The following is a 20,682-nucleotide window of genomic DNA, read 5'->3' on the forward strand; positions in this document are numbered from 1 at the left end:
CTTCAGCCATGCTGAGTAATTTATCCCATTACCTCACAAGGTACATTAATATTTATCTGGTAATTGCCACATACAAACCAAAGACAAAAAGCATGAAATTAGCAAGAAGGTATTCCATTAATGAGATGGAAAACAATCTAGACACTAGCTTCATTAACTCAGGCAAAAATTGCTACAGTGTCTGAAAAGGGCTTGGAAAAAATTGCTTTCTGTCATGGTTATATAGATTGTAAAACTTCTTAACTTAATTTAATGGAGACTAATAAAGAGTGCCTGGAGGTGTTCAGAACAATTTACTTACTTACTATATAACATGGCTAAATCACAAATTCTGTATCTTAAAATGCAATGACTCAGCAGGAAAGTGGCTAATGCACCAGCTTGAGACTGGCCAGCAGGACAGGCATGAACCTGAGAGAGAACTGCAGACATTTTCTGTATTTCTGATCAGTCATGGATACATCCATGTAGGATACTTCATGTGGACTCCCTCACTAAAAGCCCACTTTTGAGAATTGCTGAGCTATGAAGTGCCATTGCCTGTTGTAATTGTTATAATTAAAGTGGCAGCAAGCAGGGAATTACACTGGTGTTCAATTCAGGTAAATGGAACCTATAAAACCCTCTGATGTATTTAAAGCTTTTAATGTGCCTGTTTGGCTTAGAGAGTCACACTAAATACATGCTTCCAATCATTTTAAGATTTGCTTTGCTCAAGTGGGTTTTACTAGATGCTTATTGAACACCACATTTTTAAAGCCCATCATCAATAATACATGATTTGATCCTTGGCCCTGTTAGGATATAAGCAAGGCCCCTTAGAATAGTCAGTATTTTCTAACAAGGCTAAAATACTACCATTGAGACTATCATGGTTTTCACCCAAAGCAGAGGCCTGCACAGCTTTTCCTTTGCAGCTGTGGCTACTACAAGTTCATTTAAACTGCCTCAAGCCCTTTGCTAAACATCAGGATTGACAAAAGGAAAATAATTCCTTTTAAGGAAACATTTGATTTAACTCAATTGCTACTTTTCTGCTTGGCCAGGCTATTCCCCTGGACAAGAAATGGAGCAACAGCCTGGTGCACGTGGGACTCTGAGCTGCTTCCTTTTTTTAACTCCTGCACCAGTTGTTGGCCAAAAATAAACACCATTCCACAACCATATATGTTCAACAGCCCAGTGGTGATTCTGAGGCTGGTCAGGCCCCTCCAGTATTGCTGTTAGTCCACTCTGCCAGAATATAGGATCCTCTTTCCTAAGAGCACGGCTCTGCATGGGCTATGCATATAACCCAGCTCAATCGGGAATGCCTGTTGCACCTATTTTCTTTCCTGGACAAAAACAGTAGAAAGAGTTTAGCCCAGACATGTCACAAATTGCTAGAAGTGTTTCAGGAGCCTTTTCTGTGGCCTGTACTGAATTTCCATTCTCCTGTGGAACTAAAGAAGGATAATTTTCTCTTGGGACCAGCTTTAAGGTACCTCTCCATCTGCTGGCATTCAAGCAGAGTCAAGGTGTGTAACATTGAGGACTGGATGAAAAACACATTCCAGAAAGACATCTGTCGTAAGCATGAAAATGCTGTCAATCATTTTTTAATACAAGTCTGCAAAAGGTATGTTCTTGGGGTGTGAAATTTTACATCTAATGTAAAGCTTAAGGTCATTAAATTGAAAGCATTGAAGCTTTTAACTGTTTACACATCCTTTCTGGATCAGAACACTGAATACCAAAACATTTTGGCTTTGGAGCACATTTATTTAGTTTTAACGAAAATGTAGTGCATCACTCTGTTGAATTTCACAGGGCTTCCCTCAGCCCTCATTTGCTTGACAAATGCATGTGACATTCCCAAGGTATTAGTCACTTTTTTTTTAGCATGCATTGTCACTAAGGAACTATTTAATAGCACCATTCTGCGCAGGACAAAAATATCCTCAGAAGTGGAGCAAGAGATTCTTTATCTATAAAACTGGCATCTCCCTAAACATGTTGGTAAGCTCAAATTCCACTTTTCCTCCCAAGTAACAGGCAGACACATGTGAAGGTAGACTGGATCTAAGGTTTACATCATTTTATTCTGTGTTAGAGCAGCCTAAATTTATTTCTCTGTAAATTGATAATGCCTATGTTATCTATGCTGAGGTTGAGTGATTATAAATATATTTCTGAGCTTTATATAAACTACTTGGGGGGGGGGTCACACAGACAAGGAGACAGTATAGTGAGGAAAAGCAGACCTCAGTGCAAACCAACATCAGCAGCTTTCAGCTGTGCTAGCTAAAGTAAGTTACAAACACAAAAGCTAACACCAATAAAAACAGCAAACAATGCAGAGGCACAGCCATTTCTTGTACAATTTGGCAACAACAGAAAATTGCTGCTGCTAGATTAAAAACTAAGATTTCCACCACCTGCTCCTTAAACTGCATGCTTATGCTGCAGAGCCTGCAGTTCTAGGTGTCCAGTGGGACAAGAAAGACAGTGTGAGTGCTAGAAATACTTTAATATTTGCAGCCTTTTAGCTTGCACTAGCTCTGAACTTGTACATAAACACCTGTTGGCCAGGTGCAAAAGATGGTCAGAGCAACAGGGAATCAAATGGATGAAGGTACAGGCTCAGACTGATAACTTTTTTTTTCTTTGCAGACGCAGGCAGAGTTGGAAATGGTGGGTCTCTTCAAGCCATGTATATCTAAGGCTGTACCTGTATCACAAAAGTGACTGTTGATAGAACTAGTTTTAAAGAAAAGTTTTTCCAGTTAATTTTGTTTTAAATGATTGTTGAGAATGGGAGTGGGAAATGGTGCGGGTGTGTATTCTTCAATTCTACAGATTCCAACAGCATCCACTCTAGCTGCAGAATTGCATATCAACCCTATCAGAGGTTGCATTAAGCACTGCTGTAGTCAGATTTCACACAAACAAGCCTATAGGAGCTCTATCTCAGAACTGATTTAGTTGAATAAATTAGATAGTAGAACCACTGCTTTTAAAACTGCTTCCCCAAGGAAGCTGTCAGAAAGACAAAAATCAGTTCGGATGGAAGGGTTGTACGTCTGCCAAGAGGCCAGATCTCCCACCAACTTCTGATCCTGAAGCTGCCAGTCCTGCCCATTTTTACATACATTTAGCACAAGTCACTCTTGAGCTAGTAGAAAGGAAACAGGAAAAATGACACTGATCCTTTTGGTTAGCATTTGGCACAACTGTCCTCATAAGACTCTGCATTTGCCTCTGGGCAGGGTTTAAATGAAGCTTATTAGGAGAGTGGAGTCCATACATCTAGTTATTAGACCTTGACTTTTATCTGTTATGCAGTATAAAAGCAAAAACTACTCTGTGCTCCTTTCCTCCCTTTGCGGAGTGTGTTAATATTTGCAGGTGGTTCAAAATTGTGGCTATTGGGGAGGATAACTGATGTGTACATATTAAGTAAAACCAAACAGTTTTGATCAAATCCAATGACTAACTCAGTTAATTGGCCCCAACTTAATATCAGTACATATTTATCCCTGCTCCTTAATCCTGGGGGATGACCATTTCTCTCTCTGAGGTGCAGTCACAATACTTATCTTGCAGGATGGGCCAAGCAGGCTCCTTCAGTCTTGCTGTATCAGCCAACCAAAGTCCTTTCAGAGCAGGTATCCATTAAAATCTCTGCTCAGGACCTGATGCTGGAATTCCCTAATGTGCCAGGGCACTAGGAGCAGGGTTCAGAGGTTGTTGTTGACCTGAATAGATTGGCTGAGGCAGAGAGAAGTCAAGTGACTTCTGTGAGGTTGCACAGCAAGTCAGTGCGAGATTCAGGCTTTATAACCCAAATGTCTTGATTCCCAGACCATGGCTGGAAGAGCTTTCTTTGCACTGCTTTTCAGAACTTGAACTTGGGAATCTCTAAGTGGGAATTGCTTTTGCAGATTCTACACATTATTCTTCTGTCTCATATACAATGACCATGTTTTCAGGTGCCCAAACTTGCTGTCCCTGACCCTTTCTGGATGTGGCCATGTCACAGATGATTACCTGTTGTTGCTTCTCAAGAGCTGCCCAAACCTCAAGATACTGAAACTGGAAAACTGCGTGCGGATCACTGACCGGACTCTGGAAGCTGTGACCCTCTATGGGGGCTCTTTACAAACCCTCCATGTGGATTTCTGCCGGAACATAACTCAGGCTGGTCTGGAGACAGTCCAGGAAAAATGTCCTTCAGTAATGCTGAAAGCAGAGAGAAGTGCACACATGATTCCAGACAACGAACCAGGGGAAAAATTGATGCTTGAAAGAGCAGTGAGAAAACTGGTACTGCACTAAGAGGGACCGATTCCAGAAATTCAATATATGTGAAGAGAGACTGACATTTTGAGGTTCCACCCAGTTTGCAATTCAGCCTATCTATATTCATATTGGCTTTGTTTATAAAAGAATATTTTATAAATTTCACAAATACTCTTGTGTTACTGGGTAAGGAGTTTACCTTGATGGCGATGGTCTGGCACCACTGGTCCTTCATACTGGAAAATTCCCTGTGCTAGCACACAGGAGATGGTAAATCCTGACTAGCTGATGATGACCCTGCTGAGAGTCTTGTGGGGAAGTCTGTGGTATATTTTGCTTGTCTAACATTTATGATGATGTATCCAAATCTCAGGGCCCAAGGGGATGGATAACGAACTTTTTATTCCCAAGGAAATATGCATGTGCCTGTTCTCTCAGAGAAGGATCATGAATTCTAAGTAGGTAACTAGCCTCTTTCTGTCACATGTTCACCTTTTCTGCTAAGGCAGATCTCACTCCTGATAAATGTCACTTACTGTACTTTACACCTGATCTTTTAGTGCACTTTATTTAAACCATAAGTGCTATGAAAATATGTGCAAACCAAGCCTTTAACATTATTTACATAATGTACACTGACAATTTACGCTTCAGTTTACATCACTGTAAATAGTAATGTAAGTTTAACATTAACACAAGCTTGTTTACATGACTGTCCGAGCTGAGAAGGCACAATTTACAAAAAGTGCCCATAAACCCTCTTTTCGGAAGCCTTCTACAGCAACAATATATTTGTCTAAATCGGAGCAGGATTTTTATACACTCAACCCCACCCATGTGCAGTAATGCAACACATGGAGGGCAGTGTGCAGCAATCAGACAGTTACAGTAACACATATAGAGCACAGTACCACCGTATGTGGTTCTGCTGCCACATATTGTATTATACTGAAAGATTACACTGAAGTGGCCAACACTACTTTATCTCATGTCTAAAATTGGCCTTAGACCAGAGGTTCTCAAACTGTGGTCCATGGACCACCAGCGGTTTGCGAGCTCCATGCAGGTGGTTCGCAGATAGTTCCCTCTAAGACGTGCACCTGGGTGGCTGCACACAAGAGAATGAAGGGCCACCTACCTAATTAATGGAGCTGTGCAGGCGTGGCTCCACTAATTAGGTGCCTGGACCCTTGAGAAGATGCACATGTAAGGTTAGGTGGTGGCCTTCGGGGGAATAAGGGGTAGGTGGGAGAGGGCAGTGGGATGAGAAGAGGGGGTGTGGGGAATTTGGGACGTGCAGGGCTGTAGTGGCCAGAAAAAGAGGCCACTTTCCCCAGCTCCAGGGCTGCGGCTGCTGGAGAGAGACAGCCCTCCTTCCCAGCCTCAGCTCTGTGACTGCTGTGGCAGGGGAGACCCCCCTGCTTTCCCAGCCCCAGCTCAGGGGTTACTGTAGCAGGGGAGACCCCACTCCTTCCCAGCCCCAGCTCAGGGGCTGCCGTGGTGGGGGAGAAAGGGCACATCCATTGCATTAGAAAGGTAAGACTACTAATATATGAGTTGTGTACTTTTATTTGTAGAACAAAAAATAATTATTATTAATTATTATTTTATATGGCACTTTTATCTGAAGTGCTTTATAATAGTTAGCTAATGGTACAAACAACATATGGAAAGATCATTAAGCGGTCCTTGAAAAAAAAAGTTTGAGAACCATTGCCTTAGACAAAATACACTGTAATATAGGTCAGATTCATAAATAACTGAGGTTTGTATCTTGCCAGCTTTCAAGACTTATGTCCACTTCTCTGTACATTTGGTTACAGATGAACCAACCTTAATCCTCCTGATGCTCAGTTTATTGCACAAGACCAGCATACACTGGTTGCCATTAAAAGCCTTCAACTTTTGCTTCAGGTAACATTACCTCAGAACTTGTAATTATTGTTATACTTCATATTGAACATATCCAGGAACACGACAATACTGGAGGTAACTTATGTAAGGCAAATGAAACTTTAAATTTGTCAAGAAATGTTATATTCCAAAAGAATTATATCAATAACATACACCAGTTGCGACTAATCCCACATCTCTACCTGTTTGCCTCAAATTTTCTCTCCTCACCCATCATAAGCCTCTTAAGAACTTTGTGCTTATGATAATGATGGATGGATAAAATTAATATCTCATCATTTATCTTTTTCTACAAAACTAGACTTCTCAATGATGAGAAAGGAGGCTGGACTGCTCACTTGGAAACATAATCCAGTCTGTATGCTTTAAAGTTGGAAAAAATAGCTTTACTTTATCAGATAATTAACTAATCATTAGCTTCTCCTGATTAAAGCAATCTGCAGAGCATAGTAACTTTGTCCTTTTAAGTATACTGTGGGTTAGAATGAAGAGCATTGTGTAATCACAGAAGAGAAATCCTTCGGATAGCAAAATGATCTCTTCCTCTTCCCCATCCTCCCAAATCCAGGTGTGCAATATCTTTCAAAGGCTCACAGTGCTACCACAGTATCAGAGACCCTCCTACCAAAAGCAGTGTCCATCTACTTCACCTAGTGTCTAGCAAATGAGTGACAAGATGAGCAAGCTGCTGCTTTGCAGATTATTTTTTAGGATATGATCAGCTTTTCTGCCCATCGGATAGAGAAAAATCTTACAGGGAAGAGCATTCTATTATTTACATTTATATTGCAGTACTGTTTAAAGGTTGGGCCCCACTGTTCTAGGTGCTGAAGTAAATCATTGCTTACAAATAGCTTTATGCTCCTATTTAATGCTATACTTTAGCCACTCTCTTGCTCTTGGGAGAGTCAGAACAAAGAGCCTGGATTCCAGAGTTCTTGCCAGGTGGATAAAAACAGCTTTGGCAGGTTCTAACGTGTACCCCAGGGTTTTTCCTTGGGATATTGAATATGCTGCAGAATAAAAGCAGAACTCTCTCCCAAAAGCTGTAAAACAGTGCTAGTAGCTTTTGGTGTAAAAGCTTAGCTTAGCCAAGGTGCTAGTTCCATGTTCCTGAATGGGGAGTCTAACATCTTCCTTGGCAAATGACAAGTCTGGTCTTGTCTCAACTGTAGTGGTGCAGGTCTGTCCAAGATTCCCTAGCACAGCTCTGCCAATGAACCTCAAGTCTCCTTTCAACATCCTGATTATCTCAAGACTGCAAAGATTAGTCCAGTAAACTGCATAGACACAGTGATTTGTACAAATGAAAACCAGGATATCACAAACTAATTCAAAATGCACACTTATTCAAAGATGAGAAGCTAGCAGCCTATATTAGGATGAGGTAGACGAGGCTTTCTTTGGACAACTGAAGTTTCCAGATCACAAGCCCTGGTTCTAATGGGGGACTTCAATCACCCTGACATCTGCTCGGAGAGCAATAAAGCAGTGCACAGACAATCCAGGAAGTTTCTGGAGAGTGTTGGGGACAACTTCCTGGTATAAGTCCCGGAGGAACCAACTAGGGGCTGTGTTCCTCTTGACCTGCTGCTCACAAACAGGGAAGAATTGGTAGGGGAAGTAGAAGTGACTGGCAACCTAGGCAGCAGTGACCATGAGATGGTTGAGTTCAGGATCCTGACAAAAGGAAGAAAGAAGAGTAGCAAAATACGGATCCTGGATTTCAGAAAAGCAGGCTTAAGACTCCCTTAGGGAAGTGATGGGCATCCCCTGGGCGGCTAATATGAGGGGGCAAGGAGTCCAGGATTGCTGGCTGTATTTTAAAGAAGCCTTATTGAGGACGCAGGAACAAACTATCCCGATGTGCAGAAAGAATAGCAAATATGGCAGGTAACCAGCTTGGCTTAACAGTGAAATCTTCAGTAAGCTTAAACTAAAGAAGGAAGCTTACAAGAAGTGGAAATTTGGACAGATGACTAGGGAGGAGTATAAAAATATTGCTAGAGCATCCAAGGGTGTAATCAGGAAGGCCAAGGTACAACTCAAGTTGCAACTAGCAGGGGATGTGAAGGGTAACAAGAAGTGTTTCTACAGGTATGTCAGCAACAAGGAAGTGGTCAGGGAAAATGTGGGACCCTTAGTGAATGGGGGAGGCAACCTAGAGATAGACGATGTGGAAAAAGCTGAAGTACTTAATGCTTTTTTTTGCCTCGGTCTTCACAGACTAGGTCAGCTCCCAGACTGCTGCACTGGGCAACACAGTATGGGGAAGTGAGCAGCCCTCAGTGGTGAAAGAACAGATTAAGGACTATTTAGAAAAGCTGGACATGCACAAGTCCATGGGTCCAGATCTAATGCATCCAAGGGTGCTTGAGGGAGTTGGCTGATGTGATTGCAGAGCCATTGGCCATTATCTTTGAAAATTTGTAGTGATCAGGGGAGGTCCTGGACGATTGGAAAAAGGCAAATACAGTGCTCATATTTAAAAAATGTGAAGAAAGAGAACCTGGGGAACTACAGACCGGTCAGCCTCACTTCAGTCTTCAGCAAAATCATGGAGCAGGTCCTCAAGGAATCAATTTTGAAGCACTTGGAGGAGAAGAAGGTGATCAGGAACAGTCAGCATTGATTCACCAAGGGCAAGTCATGCCTGACTAACCTAATTGCCTTCTATGATGAGATAACTGGCTCTGTGAGTATGGGGAAAGCGATGGACATGATATACCTTGACTTTAGCAAAGCTTTTGATACGGTCTCCCACAGTATTCATGCCAGCAAGTTAAAGAAGTATGGATTGGATGAATGGACTATAAGCTGGATAGAAAGCTGGCTAGATTGTCGGGCTTAACAGGTAGTGATCAATGGCTCGATGTCTAGTTGGCAGCCAGTATCAAGCAGAGTGCCCCAGGGGTCGGTCCTGGGGCCTGTTTTGTTCAACATCTTTATTAGTGATCTGGATGATGGGATGAATTGCACCCTCAGCAAGTTCGCAGAGCTGTGAGGAGAGGTAGATACGCTGGAGGGTAGGGATAGGGTCCAGAGTGACCTTGACAAATTGGAGGATTGGGCCAAAAGAAATCAGATGAGGTTCAACAAAGACAAGCGCAGAGTCCTGCACTTAGGAAGGAAGACTCCCATGCACCGCTACAGGCTGGGGACCAACTGGCTAAGCAGCAGTTCTGCAAAAAAGGACCTGAGGATTACAGTAGATGAGAAGCTGGATACGAGTCAGCAGTGTGCCCTTGTTGCCAAGAAGGCCAACGGCATATTGTATTATATTGTGTACTGTATTAGTAGGAACATTGCCAGCAGATCGAGGGAAGTGATTATTCCCCTCTATTCGGCACTGTTGAGGCCTCATCTGGAGTACTGCATCCAGTTTTGCACGCCCCCCCCCCCACTACAGAAGGGATGTGGACAAATTGGAGAGAGTCCAGCGGAGGGCAACTAAAATGACTGGGGGCTGCGGCACATGACTTACAGAGAGAGGCCAAGGGAACTGGCGTTATTTAGTCTGCAGAAGAGTGAGGGGGGATTTGATAACAGCCTTCAACTACCTCAAGGGGGGGTTCCAAAGAGGATGGAGCTAGGCTGTTCTCAGTGATGGCAGATGACAAAACAAGAAGCAATGGTCTCAAGCTGCAGTGGGGAAGGTCTAGGTTGGATATTAGGAAACACTATTTCACTAGGAGGGTGGTGAAGCACTGGAATGGATTACCTAGGGAGGTGGTGGAATCTCCATCCTTAGGGGTTTTAAGGCCCAACTTGACAAAGCCCTGGCTGGGATGATTTAGCTGGGGATTGGACTAGATGAGGTCTCTTCCAACTCTAATATTCTATGATTCCATATACGTATACACACACACGCTTGCCTTTCATTTCCATTTAATACAAAATGCATCTCAAAACACTGACAAACAATAAAATTGCAAAAATTAGTTTGAATGTCATCAGTACACCAAACACCAAGTGAACAATTGGATCTCCCACCTAATATATTATGAAATATATCTATTGCAAGACTTTCCTTTAAAAGCTTATGTCAAGTAGGAATGCCTGAGCTTTCTTCAAAAGTAAAGTAGATGGTAAAGTTTGCAGATGGTGCCAAGCTGGGAGGGGTTGCAAGTGCTTTGGAAGATAGGATTATAATTCAAAATGATCTGGACAAACTGGAGAAATGGTCTCAAGTAAATAGGATGAAAATCAATGAAGACTAATGCAAAGTACTCCAATCAGGAAGGAACAATCAGTTGCCCACATACAAAATGGGAAATGACTGCCTAGGAAGGAGTACTGTGCAAAGGGATCTGGGGGTCATAGTGGAACACAAGCTAAATATGAGTCAACAATGTTGCAAAAAAAAAAGCAAACATCATTCTGGGATGTATTAGGAGAAGTGTTGTAAGCAAGACATGAGAAAAACAGTTACCTTTTTCCAGGACTGGTGTTCTTTGAGATGTTTTGCTCATCCATTCAACTTGGATGTGTTTGCTTGCCACATGCCCCGGTGCCGGAAATTTTTCCTGCAGCAGTATCTGTAAGGGACCAGCTCCAGCGCCCCCTGGAGTGGCATGCACATGCCGTGGTATATAGGGCACTGCTGGCTCCCCCACACCCCCCTGTGAACTCACAATAATTGGGACTCTTAGCAACCTGTGTGCTAGCTCAGGGACAGTGGGCTAACGCCATTCAACACAGGTGACTCCAGCAGGGATGAGAAGAAGAGGGGCGAGGCGGAGGTTATGGGGAAGGGTTGGCGTGGGGGTGGAGTGGCAGCTGGGGCAGCTTTCCTGGCCAGCTCAGCCATTCAGGGGATTGGGCTGGTCGCTGGAGCAGCACGCAGCTGCGTAGGGCACCAGGAAATTTGGGGCGATTTGGTTGCGTATGTGTAAGGATGACCCTGCTTCCTGCCATGCCCTGTTATACTTGCTTCATGAGCAGGTTATTTGAAAGGAGCTAATATTCCCACCTATAGTCACTGTGTGTCCATGTTAGCACTGAGCGATGTATTTGGTCATAAACAAAGATTCAAGTTTAATAATGGGGTAAAACAAACTTTGGACAAAAGGAACATGAAAATGAGGAACGGTCTCATGGTTAGGGCTTTCACAGCTGGGTGCAATTCCAGTTTTCACTGGAAAACCAGTCCCCAGGCGTGGAGTGCCCGGGGTACTCTTAGGGACCAAGAACACGCGATGAATGTGGTGCGGGAGTTTGGGGAGGGCATGGACTGGAGTTCTGTACTGGCTGGAAGGGGAGTCGAGCATGGATTAGTTCTCATTGCAGGCTAATGACAGACGTCAACATCTGTCTGGTCCTCCAGGAGTTTTATCATCTGCTCCTGCACCTGTGTCCTTTCCTGGCTATCCAGCCTCAGGCTTTTATTAACTGTCGCCCTCCACACTCTTGTTTCGCTACGTGCTGCATCTGTTGACTGCAATACTTAGTAAAACATATCCTCCTTACTCCTCCTGGGTTGCTCCCTTATCTGATGGAGGTGCACTGCTGGTGTGGAGGAGTATGTTCTCAAAGGCACATCTGCAGAACAAAGAAACAAGGAGTGAGCTCAGTCATGAATCACAAAAGTTATACACACCTCTCTCTCACTGTCCCTGGGCTAGCACACAGGTTGCCGAGAGTCCCAATTATGGGGAGTTCGCTGGGGTGGGTAAAGGACAAAGGGTGGTTGCTATAAGTGACTAGGGAGCTCATTCTGAATACTGGTACTCTTTTCCATATGCTAGAGTAATCGAACCCAACATCTCACTCCTAAAGGTAACCCAAAACGCAAGGGAGCATCTCCGGCATGCATGTGGGCTTCAGACCGGGTCCGTATGCTGCTTGTCTGTGTGCTGCTCTGGTCCCTGCAGAAATAATTGCCAGGTGGTGCAGCAAAGTTTCCTACAGTGGAGGAAGAAACAAGGCAGCTCTCCAAAGGAACCTTCGGCAGAGGATTGCAGAATACCTACAGGAAAGTTTCCTAGAGACCATTATGGAGGATTCCAGAGACATCCCTGTGCACATTAACAAACGTTTTTGCTGTGGCCCCACTGCGTAGCTGGACAGGCTCTGTTGTTAATTTTCTGTCCCTTATCCCTCCTCTATCATATAATAAAGTACATGAGAACTCAGTCTCCTCTTACCGTGTAGTATCAAAACAAAACGAGCACTTACCGGAGCTCCCCTCTCCTGCATCGTGTGTGCCAGAGCTGGAGTGCTGGACTGGCTAGACCCCTCAGGAGTGGTAATGAGGTCCTGACTCGCCGCACCACCAGACAACCCTGCCATGTGCTCCACATCATCATCCAGCTCCATCTCCTCTCCAGCACTTCCTCACTGGGGTTGAGTCTGGTGGCCGCTGCCTCCACTTCCCCAGAAGTATCGATGGGGCTCTTGGTGGTGGAGGTGGGGTTACAGCCGAGGATGGCATGTAGCTCTTTATAGAAGCAGCATGTTTTCAGCGCCACACCAAAGCAATGGTTGGCCTCCTTTGCCTTCTGATATGCCTGCCTCAGCTTCTTGATTTTAGCACGACGCTACTGCATGTCCCTTCCATGCCTCTTCTCCTGCATGCCACTAGCAATCAGCTAGTAGGTATCGAAATTCCTATGGCTAGTGCGAAGGTCCAACTGCACAGCCTCCTCTCCCCATATATTTAGCAGATCCAACAGCTTCGGTGTGCTCCACGCAGGAGCGTGTCTGCTGCGTAAAGCTGGCGTGATCAGCTGGGAACAGGCTGTGTGAATTGTGCATGCTGAGCAAACAGGAAGAGGAATTTCAAAAATTCCTGGGCTTTAAAAGGGGAGAGGGGCGCACACTTGTGTCCCTGCAGGGCAGCAGAGTTCAAACTGCTGACCAGAGCAGTCATGATAAGCATTATGGGACACCTCCTGGAAGCCAATTAGGACAACATAACCAAGTGAGGTATCTACACTGACGCTGCGTCACTCTAACTACGTCGCAAAAAGCTCTATGCCACTTGTGGGGTGGTTTAATTATATCACTATAGCAGGGGAGTTGTATCGGCGTGAGGAGCACTTCAGTGTGTGCACCTCCACTCTTTTGTCGACAAAAGCTGACTTTTGTTGACAAAAGTGTGTATTAGACAAGATGTAAGTCAATGTTGCAATGTTATTAAAATGCTGGTATACTGTTCAACATGCAATGCACAGCAACCACATATACAATGGCTATTCATCTGCAAATAAGCTATCTGACACTGTTTCAAACATCTTAACAGATTTGCTGAGAAGTTTAAAAGTCTAAATTTATAAATGTTGAATAAACCCTGTCAATAGTTGAAAACACACACAAAATCCCCCCTACTCATTCTTGTATTTGCTTTATTTTCTCTGCATAAGGAACCCTGCACAGGCAATTCAAATTAAAACAAAATAAATATAGGACTATTCATGTAAAACTGTCCTTGCTAATGAACAATTATACACAATGTACAACTCTTCATGTTCACTGGGAGGGCTTACAAATGTACCATTCCCAACCAAAAATGCACCAAAATGGATCCATGCAAAATCATCAAAAGTGACCAAAATATGGAAAAAAAAACAACTTACTGACTGCACTTTTTGGGGGTTTTTGCCCTTTTTTTTTTTAAACAATCACCAAAAAATAAAAACATCTAATTTGTTGTTACATTTAGAGTAACTAAAATGTGGCCATTGCTTATTAATGTCTGTTTATGCTCCTAAAACATCTATGGTTACTATAAAATTGTGTCAACATTGAATTGGACTTAGGGCACTATTTGTAATAAAAGGAAGATGATTTTGTTCACAGAAAGTTAATAATCTGTGTCCGAGCCCTCCGCATTGTCCACATTGCGCGAGAGCATGTAATTGTCCATATCTATAGACCTGCAATTATTGATTGCATACCGCAAACGCTCTGCCATGATTAGCTGACTGGAGTATGGTGGAAGCCTCAGTTGAAAGAAACAAGTCTGTGAGGTAGGCAAGCTGTCATAAGGCTGTGGAAACAGACAAAAAGTAGGACATGGATAAAACTGCAAAGGACATTAAAAGGTGTAGCAAATTCACTATTTTTCCCTGCCCAAAAAATAACTTTAAAAACAGCACCCCTCTCTCATCCACAATAAGGTCTCATTAATCAAGCCAACAAGAGTAAAGAATTCCTCTCAACAAAAAGACAAGACTAGTACCATCTTACATTTTTATAAAAATTTTCAGCCCAAAATAATTAAAACACCATCACTACCGTCCACCCAATAAATGTTTTCAACCACCAATGACATGCATCTATTTTAAGAGTGGAACTTCCAGGTGTTTGTCTACTGCAATATATTAAATAATAATTTAGACCAAGCAGTAAAAAGTTTGTATCCAATTGAAACTACAGGAAGCATGCAGGTAGACATATTACAATTATCCAAAATTAAAAAAGTAAAAAAAATACTTTTAAAATGTACAATTAATTTCTGTTTAGAAAATAACTTCTTAAAGTGCAGAGCTTAATTATTAGGAGCAGCAAAATATTATCAGTTTCTACTTGCTATCTAGCTTTCAAAATATCATGAATATCCCTTTTAAGCTTCTTTTCATATTATGATAATACGGAGGAGAAATGTTCCAACTGTAATGTGAATGCTTAATTTTCATGAAGCTATATCCATAAGGTAGCTTTAAACACAGTTAAATTTGTTCTAAATCTTCCGAAATAGCGGCAGTCAGTTTTCAACCAATGCATTAGAAGCCAGTGAGCTGCAACTGTATTTCCTGGGGTAGTGTCTGAATCTAGTGGGTTTCCACATGGGTAAGAGGGTGATATTTGGTGGCAACTGACATGCCAATAGTTTCAGCAGCTCCATTTCTATTTTCCATTTTCCCAAGTCATTCTATAATGTAGTATATTGAGACCTCTGTCATAGAGACGGAACAAGACTTCATTAGTTTTTGGTTTTTTTTAAATCTTCAAAATACTAAATCAGAAAATGTATTGTAGTAGGAAATTACTGTAGATTAAATATGGTGCAATAATTCACACTGTTGTTTAGATACCAGCCTGAACGCCACCTAATAATTACATTTACACGTTATATGTTCAAAATGCTGAGTGAATTACACTATAATTTATGCAATGTTAGGCACTATTATATAATTAAATCCTATGGCTCTAGCAGTCAGAAGTTCATTCCATAATGCACAGTGCCTCTGGGCTTAATGTTAGTGAAATTTAGCGCTTTTTGCCAAAGGATTGATTAAAGTGGACAGAAATGAACAACATATTAAGAAAATAGCATCTTACCCTATCAACCTTCATTATTTGGAATCGCTGAGAGATATCAGCAGTGTTTGCTGGCAATCGAGATCTTCCTGACACAAACCTCATGAAAAGGACTCTTTCCTCATTTGAAAACTCTTCAAGGGTGTGCCAGAACCACTGAACTAACTGATGCTGTTCATCAACCTCTCGGTACCGCACAACTTTCTTCAGGACCTCAACTGAGATTTCTGGCATTCCACAAACCATCTGTTCCAATTGCTTAGCCGTCAGAAGTGACAACAAGGGAACTGGAACAATCCAAGACATTCCTTCTCTCACAGCAGCCACCTTTAACCCAAAAAGAATAGTTATTAAAAGAGTCACTTATTTTGGACCCTTAGCACACAACCTGTATGCAAAGATAAGACTTTGAGAATGAATACACATGTGGATGAACAAGCTAAGACAGGGATCAGCAACCTATGGCACACGTGCCAAAGGCGGCACATGAGCTGATTTTCAGTAGCACGCTGCTGCCAGTCTGGGGGGCTCTGCGGCTGGCCTGGGGTACTGGCTGCCGGCCTCACTCAGCCTACTGCCTGTCTGGGGTTCTGTCCACCGGCCCCCTGCCAGCTGGGGTCCCGGCTGCCAGCCCCGCTCACCCGCTGCTGGTCTGGGGTTCTGTCCACCGGCCCCCTGCCAGCTGGGGTCCCGGCTGCCAGCCCCGCTCACCCGCTGCTGGTCTGGGGTTCTGTCCACCGGCCCCCTGCCAGCTAGGGTCCTGGCTGCCAGCCCCGCTCAGCCCACTGCTGGTCTGGGGTTCCGGCCATAAGCCCCTTGCCAGCCGGGGTCCCGGCAGCCGGCCCTGCTCAGCCTGGCTGACCTGGATGGATGAAACCCCAGGTCGGCTGCGGGCTAAGCGGGGCCAGCAGCCGGGACCCCAGCTGGCAGGGGTCGGCGGACAGAACCCCAGACCAGCAGCGGGCTGAACAGCTCAGCTTGCTGCCAGTCTGGGGTTCTGTCCACTGGCGCTTGTAAATGTAAAATGTATTACTGGCACGCGAAACCTTAAATTACAGTGAATAAATGAAGACTTGGCACACCACTTCTGAAAGGTTGCCGATCCCTGGGCTAAGGGTACAGTTTAAGTCATCACCTAAATACAAAAAAACGCATAGTAATGCACATGGCTCCCATCAAAGGATAACATTCCCCCTCAAAAATTGTTGACTGGTTGCAGAGAATTATCTTTCACCAAAATGATTTTATAGTACTTTCATGCTAAGAAAAAACCTCAATAAAACCATCTAAAAAAAGTGGAAGAGTTATCAACACAAATAAGCGTCTGCTAAATCAAAAACTTTGCTGCCAGAATACTGCTAGGACTGGGATGAAACCATGTTATAAAATGGGTCTATCTCTGATCTGAAAGACTTAAGGTCTTGGGGTCAGTACTGAGAGGGCTACTGCCCTAAAGTGGAACAGCCATGTGACCTTGTGTCCATCTACCTTTGGAGAAAGAGGAAAATTAGTTCCCTAGTGTAATGTTAATGTATTAAGATACAAGGCTCTCATTTGATTTGTATAATGCTATTGTATAAGTGACAAAATAGCATTTCAGCAGATGATACAAAGGTATTTACATAGATTACTACACACTTTTTCAATCCACTTATTAAAGTGGTTATAGTTACTATTCAAAAGTAACTGTAAGGTAAAGGTAAATATTAAGTAAAAAAAAAAGGTAAATATTAAGTAAAAATATATCCACGAAAGCTTATGCTCAAATAAATTTGTTAGTCTCTAAGGTGCCACAAGTACCGTTATTTTTGCGGCTACAGACTAACATGGCTGCTACTCTGAAACAAATATAATTGCTTCCCAATGACATGTACCAGATTATGTGCTGCTGTAAATGCAGGGTTAAAGGTGCTTAGCTTTCTGTGTGAATCCCGTTTTGTTTCCCAGTCAGTTTAATGATCTCAGTGGGGCAATTCTGATGAATATAAAGCAAGTCCTCAGTTTTTCAGTACTCTTCTTTCTTAACATTCTAGACAGATGGGTAACAACTGAGCTGTGAATCAGATTTAATTTAAAACACGATTCACAAATTATTTGAAAAAACAGAGAGGAAAAATCCAATAAACGTGTAAACCAAAATCTTTGTTATTTTTGGCATATTCTAATCGTCACCATCCAGTTAACAAAATAGGTAGAGTTCAGTGAGATTCTCACCTGACGGTCAATTTCATGAAGTCTGTACTCAATTGCCCTCTCCACATATTCTTTCCTGTTTGAAAAGGTAAGTGGGATACTGTTCCCACCAGGAATTATGGGAACCATTTTACCATCAGCACTTTGTCCGACAAAGGAATCTAGAGGAATCATCTATTAACAGAAAAGAAAAAGTATTGTGCAGGATAAGATATTTGGGTAAAGTATTGAATTACAAATTACCATAAATCACTTAGTAATAACTATGAATATCAGATTATATCCATCTGAGGCAGTTATGAGGTGTCTGTTACCTTAAAGTATAAATGCTACCTCAATTTTTTTTAGATTACTGCATTGTAATTAAGGTCAATCTACTAAAACAACTGGATTCAGAATATTTGTGGGGGAGAGGGAGGAAGCACATTTCCATATTTTACCTCATGGAAATTCTCTTCAGTAATCCCACTGTCTTCAATGTGAAGAATGCTGTTGAGGGTCTGCACATACAGCAAGTCCACCTCCTCTAAATCTTCCAAAGTAAGTGGGATACAACAAAGTTGCTTCCAAACCATTGGGGCCAAATGAAGATCTAAAGGCTTCTTGGTACGAATCGCCACGCCCATCAGAATGCCTAAGAACTTAAACTGCATCAGATGTTCATCTAAACAGGCTGAAGAATTAAAAAGAAACCTAAAAGAAAACAGAAACAATGTAACGGCTTCAATAAAAGCAACCTCTCACTTCTTTATATGGCTACAAGTTAAAAGACAGCTATATGCAGGGCAAGATCCCCAAGTTTACCATAGCAGTATTCAGCAAATCTGGAGAAGGGGAGAATAGGTAGATTGATGTTATCTTTCTGCCCTCTCTTCCCAAATCCAGAAGTTACCAGAGCCAACTGGCTCCAGCCACAAGCTAGATCAGGGATGCTCAATCTTTTTCTTTCTGAGGCCCCCCTGCATAATATAAGAACTCCGTGGCCCACCTGTGCCACAACAACTGGTTTCTGCATATAAAAGCCCAGGCTGGTGTTAGGGGGTAGCAAGAAGGGCAACTGCCTGCAGCCCCATGCCACAGGAGCCCCTGAAAAGCTAAGTTGCTCAGGCTTTGGCTTCAGCCCCAGAGTGGTAGGGATCAGGGCCCCAGCCTTCAGTCCCATGTGACTAATGCTGGCCCTGCTTCGAGGACCCCGAAACCTGGACCCCTGGTTGAAGGCCACTGAGCTAGAGCACCTTCAGCGTTGCTTTAATTTATTCTCCAGCAAACCTAGCTGCTAGAGCTGCTCCTTGGGAACCATTATCTGCAGTGCATCATGCTCTGGCCTTGCCCCTCCCTCACCTTGAAATAACCCCTACACTACAAGGGTGAGAAAGAAGATTGCTCAGGATGAAGCTATCAAGAAGCCTTAACATTTGTCAAAACAGCTGTTACAGGAAATTTTTTCTTCCATTTTGTCAGCTAATAAGATGAAATAAGATGAAATGCCATCCAACTTACCTATCCCTATTGTAGCCTACTTCAGCAGTAGCATTTGGAGAAGGAATAAGCAGGTCTACCACACCAGTTTCAAGTTCCTTAAAAATAAAAAGAAAAGTACTTCTTAAACATTATAGTTCAGCACATTGTATTATCTTAATGATAATTTTGCTGGAAGAAGCATTTTGAATTTTTTTTTTTTTAGGAAATTAGCACACGGTATATATTTTTACCATGATAAAACTGGAAGAAAGTAACAGAATAATCTAAGAACCAGAAATCTGTATCTGATTTTTGATGGTATTTTATTTAAATTGATTTTGCTGCATTTCTGAGGCTAGCACAGAATAGCCATGTACATACTATAGTAACAGCATTTAATGGCACCATCATCAAGAGTTAACATGGTATGTAAGACCTGCTGTCCTCCTCCCACGTTGTGGAAGATGCACAGTGGCCCTAGTGTAGCCTGAGAACTGCGGCCACTCGAAGGCACGGCCAAGGAGAAAGATTTCTTTCCTTCATGCAGGCACCCAGTGCACACACTAGTACACAGGCTGGGAATCAGATGAGAAGATTTGGGCCAAAGTGCTGCACAACAGGAAGCGATCATAGGAATTGAAAAAAAATTGCGTGCTTTGAGATATTTAAAATATTTGTCATACCTGGCACATTTCTGTAATAGTGTCATCAAACACCCCCCCAGCGTCATCAGCCCCTTCTCCAACCAATTTCACCTTCCAGGCACGGGAAGGTAGGCGAAGATCTGAAGCATTCAGCTTTACCACTTGTCTTGCTATTTGTACAAAAATAGGCTTACATTTCCGACCTCTTCAATGAAAAAGAAAGTGACAGCCAATGTAATTCACAGAAAGATCACTTTTGTATACTCTAAAGGCTTGTCTACACAGTAGTGTAACGTGCATTACAGGGGTGATTTCTAAAGCATGCTAAAATGTTGTGTGTTAACTGGTCCAAATAGAGCCTTCGTGGTGGGCACTAGAGGCCCCAAAGTGCACTTTAATGGAAAGCGCATGAGAGAGCGCGTTTGGTACATTATAGCAGGGTCTACATAGACGAATTAATGCACACACGGTCGGCTTCAGGTTTTTTGCCACTCCAAGCAAAAAAAAAAAAAAATCCAGAGTGCCACCCCGAGCACATGCTTGGGATGCTGGTGCCTACAGCTGGCCCTGAATGCACAATATATTAGCATGCTTTAGAAATTACACCCCCATACCATGTATTAACCCACTGGGTGGGTTGACTTAGGGCTTGACATCAAATCTTTCACAAACACAAAGGAGCCAATACTGACCTGGTTGATATTCTTTTTACAGTAATTTGAGGCCCGTAGTTTTTCCCCTGAACCATGGTTTTTCCAATGGAGCGTACCATGGGAAGTGTGTAGACTCTTGGTGCCAATAATGGTCTTAGTTGTCCTTGGACTATTCCCCATGTTCCAGCATTGTAATGAGATGTGCTGTTCTGTAATACAGCAGCATGCATAAACATAAAATGCTTTAGTTTATTCATATTAATTCCAATATT

General features: G+C 42.8%; 2 protein-coding genes across 15 annotated transcripts in view; one reads left to right on the forward strand and one right to left on the reverse strand.

Moving 5' to 3' along the window:
- Window positions 1-20,682, reverse strand: part of HERC1 (HECT and RLD domain containing E3 ubiquitin protein ligase family member 1) — a 266,405-nt gene that overhangs the window by 32,487 nt on the left and 213,236 nt on the right. For 7 of the 12 annotated variants that reach the window (XM_030576957.1, XM_030576953.1, XM_030576956.1 and 4 more), the window contains exons 72-78: window positions 20,450-20,619; window positions 19,797-19,962; window positions 19,153-19,229; window positions 18,093-18,345; window positions 17,674-17,826; window positions 15,481-15,786; window positions 14,094-14,185 (exon numbers count right to left, since the gene is read on the reverse strand). In XM_030576957.1, the coding sequence (XP_030432817.1) occupies window positions 14,094-14,185; window positions 15,481-15,786; window positions 17,674-17,826; window positions 18,093-18,345; window positions 19,153-19,229; window positions 19,797-19,962; window positions 20,450-20,619 (1,217 nt within the window). Of the gene's footprint in view, window positions 1-4,145; window positions 4,222-10,627; window positions 11,737-12,027; window positions 12,100-12,372; window positions 12,953-13,524; window positions 14,186-15,480; window positions 15,787-17,673; window positions 17,827-18,092; window positions 18,346-19,152; window positions 19,230-19,796; window positions 19,963-20,449; window positions 20,620-20,682 lie in introns of those variants that run through there. The other 5 variants (XM_030576963.1, XM_030576961.1, XM_030576959.1 and 2 more) reach the window with 4 other exon arrangements.
- On the forward strand, window positions 1,213-6,204 carry FBXL22 (F-box and leucine rich repeat protein 22). 3 transcript variants are annotated; one of them, XM_030576966.1, is made up of 4 exons: window positions 1,213-1,618; window positions 2,653-2,673; window positions 3,972-4,743; window positions 6,105-6,204. In XM_030576966.1, exons 1-3 carry the CDS (start codon window positions 1,284-1,286, stop codon window positions 4,315-4,317), a joined length of 702 nt encoding a protein of 233 aa, XP_030432826.1. In that variant the 5' UTR covers window positions 1,213-1,283; the 3' UTR covers window positions 4,318-4,743; window positions 6,105-6,204. The 3 variants fall into 3 exon arrangements, with proteins under 3 accessions (XP_030432826.1, XP_030432827.1, XP_030432828.1); XM_030576967.1 differs by having other exon boundaries at window positions 3,972-4,551; XM_030576968.1 differs by lacking the exon at window positions 2,653-2,673 and having other exon boundaries at window positions 1,221-1,618.

This window comes from Gopherus evgoodei, chromosome 10, assembly GCF_007399415.2.
Source record: "Gopherus evgoodei ecotype Sinaloan lineage chromosome 10, rGopEvg1_v1.p, whole genome shotgun sequence".
Taxonomy (NCBI): Eukaryota; Metazoa; Chordata; order Testudines; family Testudinidae; genus Gopherus; species Gopherus evgoodei.